Genomic DNA, 15,114 nt, shown 5'->3' with positions numbered 1-15,114 from the left:
AAATTCTAATATATATATATATATCCCTTTCCCCTATGAAAGTTGAATTAACTGAAAATAAATATTTCACTCTAATTTAAAATTCTGACAAATTATCTCACAAGCAATAAAGATTCTCACTCACTGGACATGCTCTGACATATGTACTTCACAAATACAATCACTCCTCCGGATGATATCACATGGAAGGATGTTTAGATTTTACTATTATCGAAACATTTACAAGCAGGCAGAGCTCTGATGAGTGAGAAATTTGAGTGTTTTATTCACATTTGTCTCATCTATGTCATATCTTTGATTAGCAAGCTCATTTTCATGATTAAAATTATAAGTATCAAACTCTTGATGAAATTTCACGAGTTTGTGCTTTCTCAAATTATCTTTTCAAAACCATGTTTTAGATAGCGGGATAATGTACAAGGAATAACTGAAAAAACATCCTTTGATTTTATAACTTGTTCAACTTATATTTAAGTACGGACCAAAATTTATCACTCCAGGACAGATTTTTTTTTTGTTCCCAGTACCCTTATTTGTATGACTGATTTTGAAAATATCTATTTCAACAAGGATGTCACTGATGCATGTGAAACTAGACAATACCATCTTTAAGGTGCAGATCCATATTCCAGACTGGTTACAAACCCATGTTTTTAGCTAAGTTAGATGCTTATAATGGGTGACAACTAAACACATGGTTTTGCATGAGTATTGAAAACATGGTAGAAAATCTACACCAACACAATATCATGATTACATATGTTATTATATTTAACCCTAGGTAACTAAACATTCGTCTAACAGACTACCTAACAGATTAGTTACTCAGTAACATTGTTTTGAGTTTAGTTATCTAGGGTTAACAGTACAAAACAAAAGTAATAAACCACTGATTTTTCTCGAAAATACAAAATATAATTTTATTCACACGTATTTCAAACCCTTTAAATCTGTTATATGAAACTAATTTTACAATGACAAATACTATGAAAAAGTAAAACTCAATCGAATGAAAAACTTGAAACACATCATAATTTGTAAACTGAATATATAAAATTCTTGTGTGAAGCTAAAAACATGAATTTTAAAAAAATCTTCCATGAAAGCTAGAACATAAAATTTGCATGAAATGGAACAAGATTCAGTATAATACTATAAGATCTCTGATTGGAGTGTTATCAGTATCAGCAATAAGTCAAACACCAAGTGGTAAATTAAGCATTATGTGCTAATAATTTCATAATGCCCCATTTTATATAACAAATGTGAATTCAAACAAGTTTTATTAGTTCAACATAAGATTTATTTCAGCCTCTTTATACGTAGTAGCAGTGTAAAATTCTGCTAACTTTTTTACAGAAGTTAGGAGTGTTTTCAAGTAAAATCAACTAATTTTATATTCTATTACAAAATATATATGCTGCCATGTTTTACAGTCACGTAACGCCACAATGCTTGTCAAATCCCAGGTGTAAGGTTGCCATGACAAATTAAAAATTGGCATTGATGCTTGAAAGTTTCTGTGTATGACAACTAAACTGGGTCTGAGTACAACACAAAATTTTTGGAATTTTATGTCTGCAAGTCTACTAGCACATAAAAGACCACCAAGCCCCAAAAAAAGTAAAAAAAAAAAGATTATTTTAAGACTGGAGGAAAAATGTTCGGCTTCTAAGGAATTTGGTTGGAACCTAATTATTATTATTATTTTTTTTTTTTAATTGTCATGGCCCGATATAAATGAACTCCAAACTTCAAAGATGAATGATTTTCTAGACTGATATTTTACAGCACAGTATTATATCATCACTTATTTCAAGATTATTAGCATACCATCAAAGAAATAATGAATAAATCATGGCGTCCATTACAACACAGGCAAAAAAAAAAATTAACACCACGTTTTTACAATAGCAATTTTTCATAAAAGTTGACAGCTCTGTTCAGCTATAAACATGTATCATTTCATGTTTCTTCATATTAGACATGTCAGAAAATTTCTTAGAACAAAAGCGGCATATGTAAGGTTTTTCGCCAGTATGAGTTCGCATATGATTTTTCAGGTACCATGAGTAAGCAGTACGAAAGGTGCATTGCGGGCATTTATGCTTCTTCATACTTTCATAATCATATGGAGCATACCCTATTGATAGAAAAAATGCATACCGATGGATGATTGTGAAGATAGAAAAACATTAATTCAATCGAGAAAAGATAGAGAAATCAAGTTCTGAAGAATTTTATGAATTATTGCACTCGTAAAATTCAAAATTACTTAAGTGTCCTATTTTACTAGCATTCAATATATATGCCTCTGATTGAATATATAGGCATACACATTTCCTACATAAATATTCAGTATTCCTCAATAAAAATAAATGAAGTTTTTGTGTGAATATTGTTTATCATCTAAATCCGAAATTAAGGATTTTTTGATTTAATGAACAAAATTGCCCATCCCTTTGGATTTGTTAAATCATAGTTTCTGTATCCATCTATATGTAAGCATATATACAAATACAGTGCACATTCATGTGATTGGATATTGCCACTCCATGAAGGAATTATGCAGAGTATGGAAACAGAAGAAATGAAAAATAGGATATGACATGAAAATATGAAAGCGATTTAATTATAGTGAGAGTGATGACGTATGTCTGAGCTTAGCAACAAACACTATATGACAGAAGTTCTAGAGGCTGAAGCTGGGCTCGCACTCAGGAACAACTCTTGTCACTTTAATTAGATAACTCCAGTGCTTTACAACGAGGGGTACCAAGTCATTAGCTCCTTCAGCACCAGACAAACAATTTTTGTTTTGATGATATATGTTATGTCATATAGCAGCTCTTTTAATAGCCTTTTGTGAATGCTTTAATAATGTTCATTTTTTTCCTCTCAATATAGTTGCATTGTTTTAAAGTGATAATCACTTCACCACTAATAGAAATAGATACAATCAACTTTTTTTTAGAATTCTGATTCTTCAACAGAATTGCAATTTCAAACCACACTGCACTTGATTCAAAAATTTATATATTCATTTCTAATTATAACAACTATTACCACACATAGGGCCCTGTTGCAGCTATCCAGTTTATAATGAAAAAAAAAAAAATTGTCCCACATCCCATAAGGTTATATTTATGTCCATATCTAATTATATGATACATAACAGTATTCCTTTGGTATTATTTGTATCATGTTTCACCAGTTTGCTTATACAAAGAGAAACTCAAAAAATCTAGCAGATTCTGTCTTCAACTAATGAAACAAAATATAGGTATTTAACAAAATTTCAACCTTTCTACAAGTTGTTCTGGGAAGAATTAAAAAAAGAAAAAAAGAACTTCAGGACATATGTATCATTTCATGCCGCTTCTTGTTACAGTTAACAGCAAATGTCTTGGGACAAAAACTACATTTATATGGCTTTTCTCCAGTATGAGTTCGCATATGATTTTTCAGGTACCATGAGTAAGCAGTACGAAAGGTGCATTGTGGGCATTTATGCTTCTTCATGCTTTCAAAATCATACAGAGCATACCCTATTGATAGAAAAAATGCATAGGATGGATGATAGTGAAGATAGAAACATATTAATTCAAAACAAGACAGTGAAATCAAATACTGAAGAATGACATGAATTATGAAAATTATTGTTCCTTTAAAAAAAAAATACACAAGTATCCAACTTTACAAGCATATTATAGCTATACATTTCCTACGTGTATATTCAGTAGTCCCCAATTTCACAATTCTATTTCTAGGGTTTTGTGTGAATAGTGTTGGTCTTCTCGATCCCAATTTAATGATTTTTTTTATTTAAATGAACAAAATTGTTTCTTCAGATTCTTTACAGCATAGTGTGACTATTTGTATCTTTATAAGTTGCCCCCAGAACTCTATCGCTAAAATGATAGAGCTGATTCACACATCAAGGCAAACAATCTTTCCAATGAAACCAAGGGTCGCAAATGACCCCTCCCAGAAAAAAACGGGAGAAAAGTCTAAAGTAACCCTAAGAGTGAGAGAAAAAAAAATTTCCCTTACACACCTATCTTAGGGAGAAAAGGAAATATTTCTTGTTTCTCTGCAATAACCTGTGAATGGAAGGAAATTTTTTCTCTCTAGTATAGCAACAATTGCTACAGAAAAAATTTTCTTGTTCCTCACGAAGTGAGCAGGGTTACCATAATTTAGTGACTTCTGAAGTTGGATAATGTGTGCATCTCCTCAATGAGTAGATCAGGAATCTAGTTTCCATTGAAAAAATAATTTATTTTGACATGTATTATCACCTCTCATTTCAGCGGTAGAGTTCTGAGGCACTATTTTATAGATTTATACAATGCCCATTAGAACATTCCATCGATTTGATATTGCAATATCACATTGGAATCATGCAGTGAGCATGAAAACTTACACAAAATTAAAAGCAGTATATCCCATGGAAATATTAGAGTATTAATAAAAAAATAACAAATAATAAATATAAATTGAAATGATGGTATATGTCTGAGATAAGCAGCAGCAAACACAAAATGGCAGAAATTCTAGGGGCTGAAGCAGTACTTTTACTCTCAAACACTTTAATTCAAAAAAACAATGCCTGAACCCATGTCACGAGAAATGTTCACGACTTAACAGATACCACTTACTTTCTGGTCTACTTGCTTGCTAGACATGAAGGTTCTTGAACATGGTCTAAAAAAAAAGGTAGCCCGTCATCATTACCGTCCAGAACCAATAAATCGTGAATTCAGATAGAAGCAGCTTGGCAAAGGATTTCCCACGGAAACATTCAAAACATTTTTGTTTCAATGTCTTATGGAAGCTCTTATACCAGCCTCTCATTGAGGCTTTGATGATACTAACTTTCTTTCTCTTAAAAAGTTGTTGCATTGCTATAAAATATTAATCAATTGTTTTTATCACTGATAGAAACAAGTACAATCAACTTCCTTTGAATTCCAGTGATTCTTACACAGAGTTGCAATTTCAAACCACATTGTGTTTGGTTCAAAAATACCATATTCAATTCTAATCAAAATAACTACTACCACATACAGTAGAACTCTGTTATATAGCTACCCGGCTTATACCAAACTTTTTCTTTTTTATTGTCCCATCCTAAATAAGATTTTCACAGTTTGCTTGTATAAAGAGAAACTCGAAAAATCCATCAGATTCTTCCTTCGACAAAAAAAAACCGGAATATCGGTATTTACCATAATCATTTCAATCTTTTTTTCAACACAAAATTTCGAAAAGAAATCTAAAAAAACAACAACGTTAGAACATATGTATCATTTCATGCCGTTTCCTGTTAGAGTTATTAGAAAATGTCTTAGAGCAAAAACGACATTTATATGGCTTTTCTCCAGTATGAATTCGCATATGTTTTTGCATGTTTCCAAAGAGACTAGACTGGTATTCGCACAGTGAGCATTTGTGTGTTTTCGAAATTCTCGAAACATATCCTACGGAAAAGAAAAAACACATACAGCATTCAGAGTATAGGCACAAAAAAAATTAAAAATTCACTGATGAATAGCAAATGTGAAACGAAGATAAAAGTGTTTGCAAAACTGATGAACTGAAATTTGAAATTTAAGTTGGTATCTATAGGAGCGTAAATCATAATTATACGGGGGGGAGGGGGCAGAAAATAAAACCAAACATTATTAAGCATCACCATTTTTTTTTTTTTAATTTGAAAATAAGTAAAGAAAATTCTGAGTGAAATAAATTCCATGAACCAAAGGCCTTGCAGATTACAGAAAAAAAGTACAACTGAATAGCAAAACCTCATAAAATTCAAAAAATTATATCACATGTATGAATGAAAAAAATTCTTTGAACAACTGAACTCTACCAAAACTAATCAACAAAGGAAGTTATCCAACTTAAGGTAAAAATTATTCTGGAAAAATGATAAATGCATCAAAAAATTTCCAAAACATGTTTATTACATACAGAAAAAAAACCAATGAAAATACTTTTAAAAACACAATCATAAAGACATTGATATACATTTTCTTTTTTAATTCCATAATCTTTATTTTATTTTTTTAATTACACACATCTTACAATTAAATGAATAACACAGATGCCAATTCTCAGATGAGGAATCTGTAGCTTTTGGTGTGATGATATATTTACTGAAGAAAATATATTTACTGAATTTACTGAAGAAAATATATTTACTGAATTTACTGAAGAAAATATATTTACTGAATTTACTGAAGAAAATATATTTACTGAATTTACTGAAGAAAATATATCATACACATAAAAAGGAAAACTGGAGGATTTTTTTGCGACTACGTAGGGTGACCATGTGACTAATTTTTCCGGAATGTCCCCATATTTTTTGCTGTCTGGATTTTTTCCCCATAAAAATGTTCCGTTTTTTTCTCACTGAAGCCTAATTGAATTTTTGTTATCCTTTGCTAAAATGAAGGATTAAAACTATTTTACCAGCTTACAAATGAAAGTTATGACTATAAATAATGCTATTGTATTTCACATATTTGTCGTAATTGTTTTTTTCGTAGAATTCATTTTAACCTAATGTGATTTACAGTGATGCTTCATTTCCCACCTACAATGATTTTTCAGCAATAATTGTCTACTTTACTTTCGGCATCATACTTGGTGGCAATTGCCAATTTTGTGTACTCGAAATCTTAAACCCCCATATTTTTGCTGAGAAAATGTGGAATTGCAAAGATTGAAAGAGTATATAAATTTATTTTTTTACTCAAAATTGGGAGAAGTCAGCCCAAATTGACAAATAGGATTTTCTGGATGTTATGCTGAAACAGATCTTTGGAAACACAGTGAAACCTGTGTATAACGATAAACCTGTCTATAATGGTATTTTTTTGGCCCCCTGCAGGATTCCTATTCAATAGGAAATAGTGCTCAAGATGTCTATGACAATAACCTGTCAATGGCAATATTTTTCCTAGGTCCCTACAGTATTATTATTTACAGGTTTCACTGTAAAAGTTGTTTGTCTCCCCCAGTAACCCTTGCAGGTTCAATTCCCAGAGGAAGCAAGCAACTTTTCTTTCCAAAGATTGGCTTCAGCATAACATCCAGAAAAGGTCATTTTTTGACTGAAGGAGAATTTTCCTTTAGGGATTTTTCATTCGATCAAAGCCCAATCTATAGATTTTCAGGGATTTTTCTATGAAGATATGAAAAATCAGAAGAATCTGGTTTCTGTGAAGAATATTTTAATAAGGATGAAAAATCGAAAGACCTTGATGTCAACTGGAGGCATTGGATTGGCACCTATGATAATCATTTCACAACCTTTCTCCAATACTTGTCCGAGGAAGAAATAAAAAATATATATAAAAAATAGAACTTTAAGACATATGTATCATTTCATGGCGATTCTTGTTAGAGTTAACAGAAAACGTCTTAGGACAAAAACGACATTTATATGGCTTTTCTCCAGTATGAATTCGCATATGTTTTTGCATGCTTCCAAAGATACTAGTCTGGTACTCGCAAAGTGAGCACTTGTGTTTTTTTGAAATTCTTGAAGCATATCCTATAGAAAAAAAAAAAATACATGCAGCATTTCAGATGGTGACCTATAAGCAAAATAATAATAATAATTGACGAATAGCAATGTGTAACAAGGATTAGTCATTGAAAAAACTGGCAAACTTAAATTTAAAATTCATATCTTTGAAAGTATAAATGATAAGAAATTATAAATATTCATAGAAAATAGCACAGAAATGGTCGAAATCAAACACTATTGGGTAGATGAACATCACACCTTTTCTGAATCGTGAAACAGGTAAAGAAAATTTGAGTAAAATAAATAAACTACATGAATCAAAAACCTTGTTGATTACGGGGGAATCAATAATGGAAAAAAAAAACTGAATAGTGAAATGTCAGCAATTCAAAAAATTAAGTCCTGTGTCTGAAATAATATAACAAAATATTTTTTTATCCTACAACTGAACTTTATGGAAACTAATCAATAAAAGGAAGTTATCTGACTCATCAAAGGTAAAAATTATTATGAAAAAATACATTGACAAATTTCCAAAACGTGTTTATTACATATATATAAAAAGCAATCACCAATGAAAATACTAAAGAAAATAATCATGAAATAGACATCAATATACATTATTTTTTAATTTCATATAATCTCTCTCTATATATATATATTTTTCAATTTCACATAATCTATATTTTCTTAACTACACACATCTTACAACTAAGCGAATACCAATGTTACTCTGATTCTCGTAAGAATGCGAAATTCAGGATAATAGTGTCTTAATTGCATTTGAAGAAATCTACTGTACCTGAAAAAGAAAATTTTTATTTTCAATATTACAATTTAAATATTTTATTATTATTAATGAAGAAAATCATTTGACAAAAACAACCTTATGAAGTAATTCAGAGAAGTCATGCCACCAAAAAATATACAGTCGACGCTCGTTATAATAATCCCACATTACAGTGACCAGTCCATTACAATGAGACAATTTCCAAATGTTTTCATCTAACAACTATCACATACGTTTTACTTTTGATATAACAACCCTCCCAATATAATGCCCATTTTTCACGGGACGAAGGAAATTGTTATATTGAGAATTGACTGTATAAATATGTTATTTTCTGACACTAAATCAAGAAAGCGTATTTACTTTTTTATTTAAAATAAATATTTTTTTTTTAAAAGTGAAATCGTTAAATATTCATCAGTGTAAGACAGTTTGGCATATTCCATGTACAAGACGATCATGCCAACTAAAAAATTGGTGTTCGTGCCAAACAATTCTAGGTCATGATGAACTACAAATATGGATTATGCTAATTGCTATAAAATTCATTTTGTCTTCAAATTTTAATTAAAATTAACGTGAATTTCATAGGAATTAGCATAATCCATATTTGTATTTCAACATGGCATCCATACATAACTAAGAAGAGAAACAACAATTCTGATGTGATTAGACATGCAAAAGACTTTCAAACATAGGACACCAAGTTAATTGTCATTGGTATCGTGTCAGACTCTCATTGTGAGGGTTGAGGTTCACACCACAAGATGGTGGTCTACTGAAGTCTGTCTTTTACGGTTCCCCAACTTTGAAGTGTGAATGCAATTCTGCCTCTCATTTGGAAAAGTCTCCTCACAGATAGAATGCACACCTTCAACAAAATACTCACATTACACAAAAATTGAAGCCGTAGCTGCTAACTTTGGAAAATGTGAATCAGGGAGGTTTTCGCACAGATTTAAGTTCTGTACAAAAATAAAGATGAGAAATTTTTGAAGAAAATATTGGGTTTTTGAAAAAAAAAAAAAAGGTAAATGGGGATTTTTTTTCACCTTGCAAAAATGTGAAATCTTGCAAATCATAGATTAGTGCCAATTAGCAAATTATCTGCAACCAGTAGGTTAAATTACCTGTTATTACTGCTCTCGAGTTAAATCACCTGGTGATTGTGCCATTCAAGACGATAATACTGTTCCAGATAATGTCTCTCACAAGCACTCAAGATGGTAAAGCATGGAGCAATTTCACGAACAGAGATTTATTTTACAGAATAGCTATTACACGTATTCATAAGCAGCAATTTTAATGAAACACGTTAAAAACTGCGAGTGACAGACAAATAAGACTGTCTTCCAAATAAAATTCAACAAACTGATCATAGTTCTGGTGTGGCAGCCATAGGCACTGAAACCTTGAGGCTGAAACTATTCGAGGCCCCTCCCCAATAAATTTTGTAAGGGGCCTAAGCCTCCCCCTCCCAATAATTTAGAGAAAAAACAATGCAATGTACCCTCTCCTGTGTACATGCGTATGCCCCATATATATGGGACGACCAGCAAACTTTCAGCTCTTCTATGTTTTCTTTATGTCGTCACTACTATATGGCAGCAAAAAAATGTTCGAGAGTTCTACCATCTTCTATGGATATGCAATCCTTTCCTTTGGCATCACGGCATCGCCAACTTATAGAAGCTGTCACCAAACGTGCTAAGTTTGTCTTTAATTTGGATAGATTTACAGAGCAATGCGCTACCAACTCTATAGGTGAAAAATGACATAATAAATCATAAATAATGACTATTTACATAATTTTAGAAATACTTTGGTTTCCATAAACACATGAAAAAATTTGTGAAGTTTTTTAAAAAATTGAAAAGGTAGTATTTTTGTTACTCAAATGTGCGTAATTACGTAGGAAGTAAACATTAATTGATTAGAAGAAAAACTTAATTTTCATGACTGAATTTGTTCAAATAACTAAAATGTCCCCCCCCCCCCTTGCATGAATGTATCAATAGGAAGACAGGAATCAGCACGGCTATGACTTACTCCGTTTAGCATGTCACTTCACTTACAAGGTTATATTTTTGGTTTCCCAAGAGTGATTCATTAGCGAGGTTTGACAATGTCATACACAAAAATGTGCCAGCAAACATCCATAATTTTGAATGATGAATGTTAGTTACTGTCCAAGACCACAAAGTAGTAAATATGAAAGCATTTTTTTCCCATCCAGATAGAGTTTTTAACCCTTAACAGGTGTTGCGAAAATTCAGTGCATAGCTGGTGTCCTGGGGTCATTTTGATCACAGCAAGTATTAATGCAAAACACACATCCGAAAAAAATGGAGGGATACATGAATTTTAAAATTTTTTTTTAATTGTTTATTAAATTTCTGAAAAAAATGAACAGATATGATTAAAATACACTCAGAAAATAAAATTTGCAAATTAAATTATTTTCACAAGCACCAAAATTACGTCTCCATGGGTGAGCGTCACATGTACGATCCTCGCTACGATATCCAGGGTTTGAATCCCGACAGGTCACTAATCGCTGGGCTGGAAGAGATCTCTGTAACAGGATAAGTCCAGTAACAAAGTTTAGTGTTCATTCATTCAAGAACCAAAATTAGACATATTCTAAGTTGGAAACACAGTACTTTTGCAAAAACCGCCATGACATGAACACAGAGATCTTAGGTATGATTCACTAACAACACACTATCCTCATGCTTACCTTGGATATGCAATGTTTGACTATTAATTTGGAACTGTTATAGAGAAAACTGGCACTCTTTCGATACCACATTTTGATCTGAACACTCCAGTTGTCAGACGAAAAAAGACTTACTCAAGTGGTGTGTTGGGGGTCATTTTGACCCCAAGGAAACTTTGATCAATGATGTAGAGGGAAGAAGTAGAAAAGCATCATAAATTTGTCAAGCGCATGTAAACAACTAGCTTTTTAAAAGGTACTGAAAATGAAATGGGTCCAGACATATTTCTTTCTCATGGGGCAGCAAAATGAAAAATGTGTGGGCCCACCATATCAGTTAATGGTTAATGGCCAATCCACTTGCTGAACCCAGAAACTACGCAAAAGAATAATTAATAAACCAAATGGTTTGTGTACACCGCCCAATCTGAATAACTTAAAAAACGATAAAATTTCTGCTTTGGCAAAATCATTAAGTGCAATTTACTACATTTGCATTGTTCAGCAATATATTGATGATTCTCTCCTCAATTAAAATCAATTACACAAATTTTGTTGATAGAATTCGATAAAAAAAAAAGGACAAAACCTAGAAAAGTGGGGCAAATGAAGGGCATTGTAGGACAAGTGGGAGCCTTGAAATGAATAAAGCACATAATTATTGCATCTATAACATAGATGCGATAATTATGCTTTTATTTTGTCATGACGGTTCGCATGGGGGGGGGAGGAACGGTGTACGTATTTCGCTCACTGATTTGCCACCCCCACGGAGCAAGCACATCATGACCCTTCAACCCCAAATAAAGTCACTGAAAAGAAATCAATTGTCATGATGGCTCATGTCATGGCCCCTTTGGCGGGGTCATCTATGGTGAATTTATAGTGTGAGAAGAACAAAAAATGATGTTAATCATTCCATGCCCACTAAGTTGGAGCCCTGTCAGCCCCAGCCCTTGTGAAATCCTAATTTAATTCATCATTTGTTGAACATTCACTTGTTACTAATACCCATGCACTCTCATATTAGACACACAGACACGGCGTCACTTCTTGTTCAGACGTATATCAAATGAACGTCTGGCTTCGATATGTATCCACAGTGTTGGGATCAGACCCAATATAGGCTATTATTGAGATAGTGAGAAATTTTGGGGGAGGGGGGGGGCATGGGCTAGATACAAGTTTACACTTATAAGTATATAAAGAAAGCTGGGATAATTCCCAATATGCAGCATCCTGTTTTGTGGCCAAATTTTTATGCATGCCAAAACAGTGATGTCACTATATAATTGTTTGAGGTCCTAAAACACATATGCCTGGTTATCTTTTTGAACTTATTGTTGCCATTTTTTTAAATTTTTTTTTTGTACACTCTAGTATGCTCTATTAAACATTCTGAAAAACATACGCTACCAGGAACAATAGTAATCACTAACAGCTGGAAGCATGGGCGGAGATACAGGAGACATTGCCCCCCAGCGTCAAAGGTGGAGTTGACTGATCTAGTGTATAAATGTATATATATATATATAAATTAACATTATCATCATCGTGCCCCCCAGCAATAATGACCCCGGAACAGCTGTCGTATGGTCTGCCACTTGGCGATTATTTGGCGCCACACATGTCCGATGGCCCGACGAAGAGTCGCCAAGGCCGTCAGACACTATGGACACCGAAAAAAAAAACAGCGTGCAAAACATAATAGAAACCACCAAGCATAAAAATAGAAAAAAATATCAGTTAAAAAAAATTACACCTGGCCCATTTTTTTAATAAAAAGATCGGGGCATAAGGAATTCCGGGCATAAATATTCTATGTATTAAAACTAAAACCCGGAACCTTTTTTTTTAAATAAACGGATCCGGGCATGTTGAATAAATAAATATTCTATGCATTAAAACTAAAACCCGGACCCTTTTTTTTAAATGAACGGATCCGGGCATGAAAAATTCTGTACGTTCATTTTAAATAATAAACCGATAAAACGGAAGGCATGGCAATGGATGAATAACTAATAAATACAACGAAATAATAAAATGGTATGATACAACCTGAGCAGTAGATAATCCAAATAACTAGAGCTACAGAAGGGAGGAATAATAATGAGAGAGAGAGAGACACGCTGGAAATCAAAGCCGCTTGAAAGATCTTAATGCAGCTATGCTGGAAATGGAACAACGGCTACTTAGAATTTTTGAAAAAACGTGATGAACAAAATAAAAATCCTGTTTGGTGAAGCCAGCGCCATCTAGTATCACCCAACGAAACCGAAAAAGTGTTAAAAAATACGGCAACCCAGAGAAGCATTATGACGGTCTTGGCGACTTATCACAAGAAAAAAGTCGCCAAAGTCGTGGCGGACCATACTGCATCTGTTCCATGACCCCCCCCCACCCCCAGGTCTACCTCCGCCTATGACTGGAAGTCATACACCAGTCTCAAAGATAGTTCACTTCACTGTAAATCCCAACCTAACTTTCAAAGATCCAAAAAATCATACCTATACTAATGCCATTGAAGGTGTGCATCACTGTACAAACAATTTGATTCATACCTAGCTGAGTTTATGTGGGGTCGCTTTCATAAGGACGAAAACAAACCACTTTTCAATAGTTCTGTAAAAAAAATTGATATCGTTTGCCCCCCCACATGTTATAAGGATGCTCCCCCATGCAATCTCTAATAAAAGCCTAACAATGATGAGAAAAAGATGTGATAAATGCTTATTAAAATATTCATTGACATGCATTTGCCTATTTTTCATGATTTAGTAAAAATATCATTGTGCATAGCATCAAAGCAGGTTCGCCGATAAATAGAAAAAGTAGCCAAATCATGGCAAACCATATATTGGGAGTTAACCACCGCCACCTAGATAGAAGGCCTCTGCACACTGCTCATGATGTCAGCAAGTAGACCATTTTCTCTCAGACTATTCAGGGGGAAAAAATTCCACTGCACATGGCAGTGTCATCGTTGTGCGGAAAAGAAACGATCGAGATCAAAAGTGACGATTTCTAAGCCCCACATCCAATCATCATACTGTATTTGTAAGCTAACCAGGAAGATTCTACACCCAAATAAAACACAAAATAGGATTCTGTGGTTCAAAATGTAGCAAACTTGCTAGGTAATCTTAATAACGTCACGGATGAACTTGGAAACCTGTGCGGGGGGCCTTCTACCTCTAGAAGGTGCTGAATTACCCTCAGTGTTGGAAATGTTGGGAGGGCTCACAAATGTTGATGGGCTCAGATAAGTTATTATGGAGATAGTGGGAAATTTCGGAGGGGGGGGGGGGCTTTGGGCCGAATACAAGTTTAAGCTCAAGAAAGATCTTGCACGTAATTTCAATATAGTTGGACATCGAGCAATCTGTCATTGGATGGCCGCATTCAATATAATCATATAATGCGGCAAATGACTGCGACCAACAGCGTACAATTCAATCTTCCCCCACAGTCATCACAAATACAAAAAAAAATTGTTATAAATACAAACCACCATCTCAGCCGTTACACTGGTTGTCAACACTAATACGAAACAAGGAACATTCACAACGTTAATCACTGAATAAATACGAATGGCGTTTGAAACTCTCTCCGACACTAAAATTGAGTTAATAACGCACGAAAAAATAAATCGTAAATCCGTGATTTAATTTAAACGCAGATGCTTTATTGTTTACGCGCGTTTAGGCATTTACTTCCTGACATTCGGTGGCATGTTTTAATTCACCGAGCTTCTTCATTGAAGACCAGGTTGTTTTGATGCCAGATCTGTGAGCATTTCATTTTAATTTTTATACATTTCAGAATGAAAAATTCAGATCATTTTTTCTGTCAATATTTTCATTTTTGTTAATGAAATCTGTATTTGTCAACTCAAATTCTTTGTCATCGACAAGTCGAATTCAAAGTCTTTGAAAGTCCATGATTGACTTTTGCACCATCTATCCATAGGTTAGAGAACCTCATTATTGAATTCCAAATAAGAGGGAATAGATCTCATGCCGCCACCTATTGTTTGAGCAACAAAGGGAAAACTGGAAA

The 15,114-nt window shown here is 33.3% G+C and overlaps 1 protein-coding gene across 1 annotated transcript; it reads right to left on the bottom strand.

Annotated features, from left to right (window-relative positions):
* Positions 1-1,048: 1,048 nt before the first annotated feature.
* Positions 1,049-14,790, bottom strand: LOC149083957 (zinc finger protein 711-like). Its single transcript, XM_089235233.1, has 5 exons — positions 14,564-14,790; positions 8,270-8,348; positions 7,384-7,570; positions 5,303-5,530; positions 1,049-3,694 (listed from the first exon to the last, which is right to left on the bottom strand). Exons 3-5 carry the CDS (start codon positions 7,497-7,499, stop codon positions 3,352-3,354), a joined length of 687 nt encoding a protein of 228 aa, XP_089091359.1. The 5' UTR covers positions 7,500-7,570; positions 8,270-8,348; positions 14,564-14,790; the 3' UTR covers positions 1,049-3,351.
* Between the last annotated feature and the right edge of the window lie 324 nt (positions 14,791-15,114).

The sequence above is a fragment of the Pholcus phalangioides genome, unplaced genomic scaffold (genome assembly GCF_987345545.1).
Source record: "Pholcus phalangioides strain wild (caught in Gottingen) unplaced genomic scaffold, Ppha-v1.0 ptg000008l_1, whole genome shotgun sequence".
Classification (NCBI taxonomy): Eukaryota; Metazoa; Arthropoda; class Arachnida; order Araneae; family Pholcidae; genus Pholcus; species Pholcus phalangioides.
Note: the sequence above shows the minus strand (reverse complement) of the source record. Positions and strands in the feature narration are given on the sequence as shown.

What these genes read in the sequence shown, in the direction of transcription:
- LOC149083957 (XM_089235233.1), bottom strand. Translation starts at nt 7,499, where the DNA reads ATGCAAAAACATATGCGAATTCATACTGGAGAAAAGCCATATAAATGT. An exon ending in GAAATGATACATATGTCTTA is followed by an intron (nt 5,531 to 7,383) that starts AAGTTCTATTTT and finishes TTTTTAATTTTT; the next exon opens with TTTGTGCCTATACTCTGAAT. An exon ending in CGGCATGAAATGATACATAT is followed by an intron (nt 3,695 to 5,302) that starts GTTCTAACGTTG and finishes ATGCTTGTAAAG; the next exon opens with TTGGATACTTGTGTATTTTT.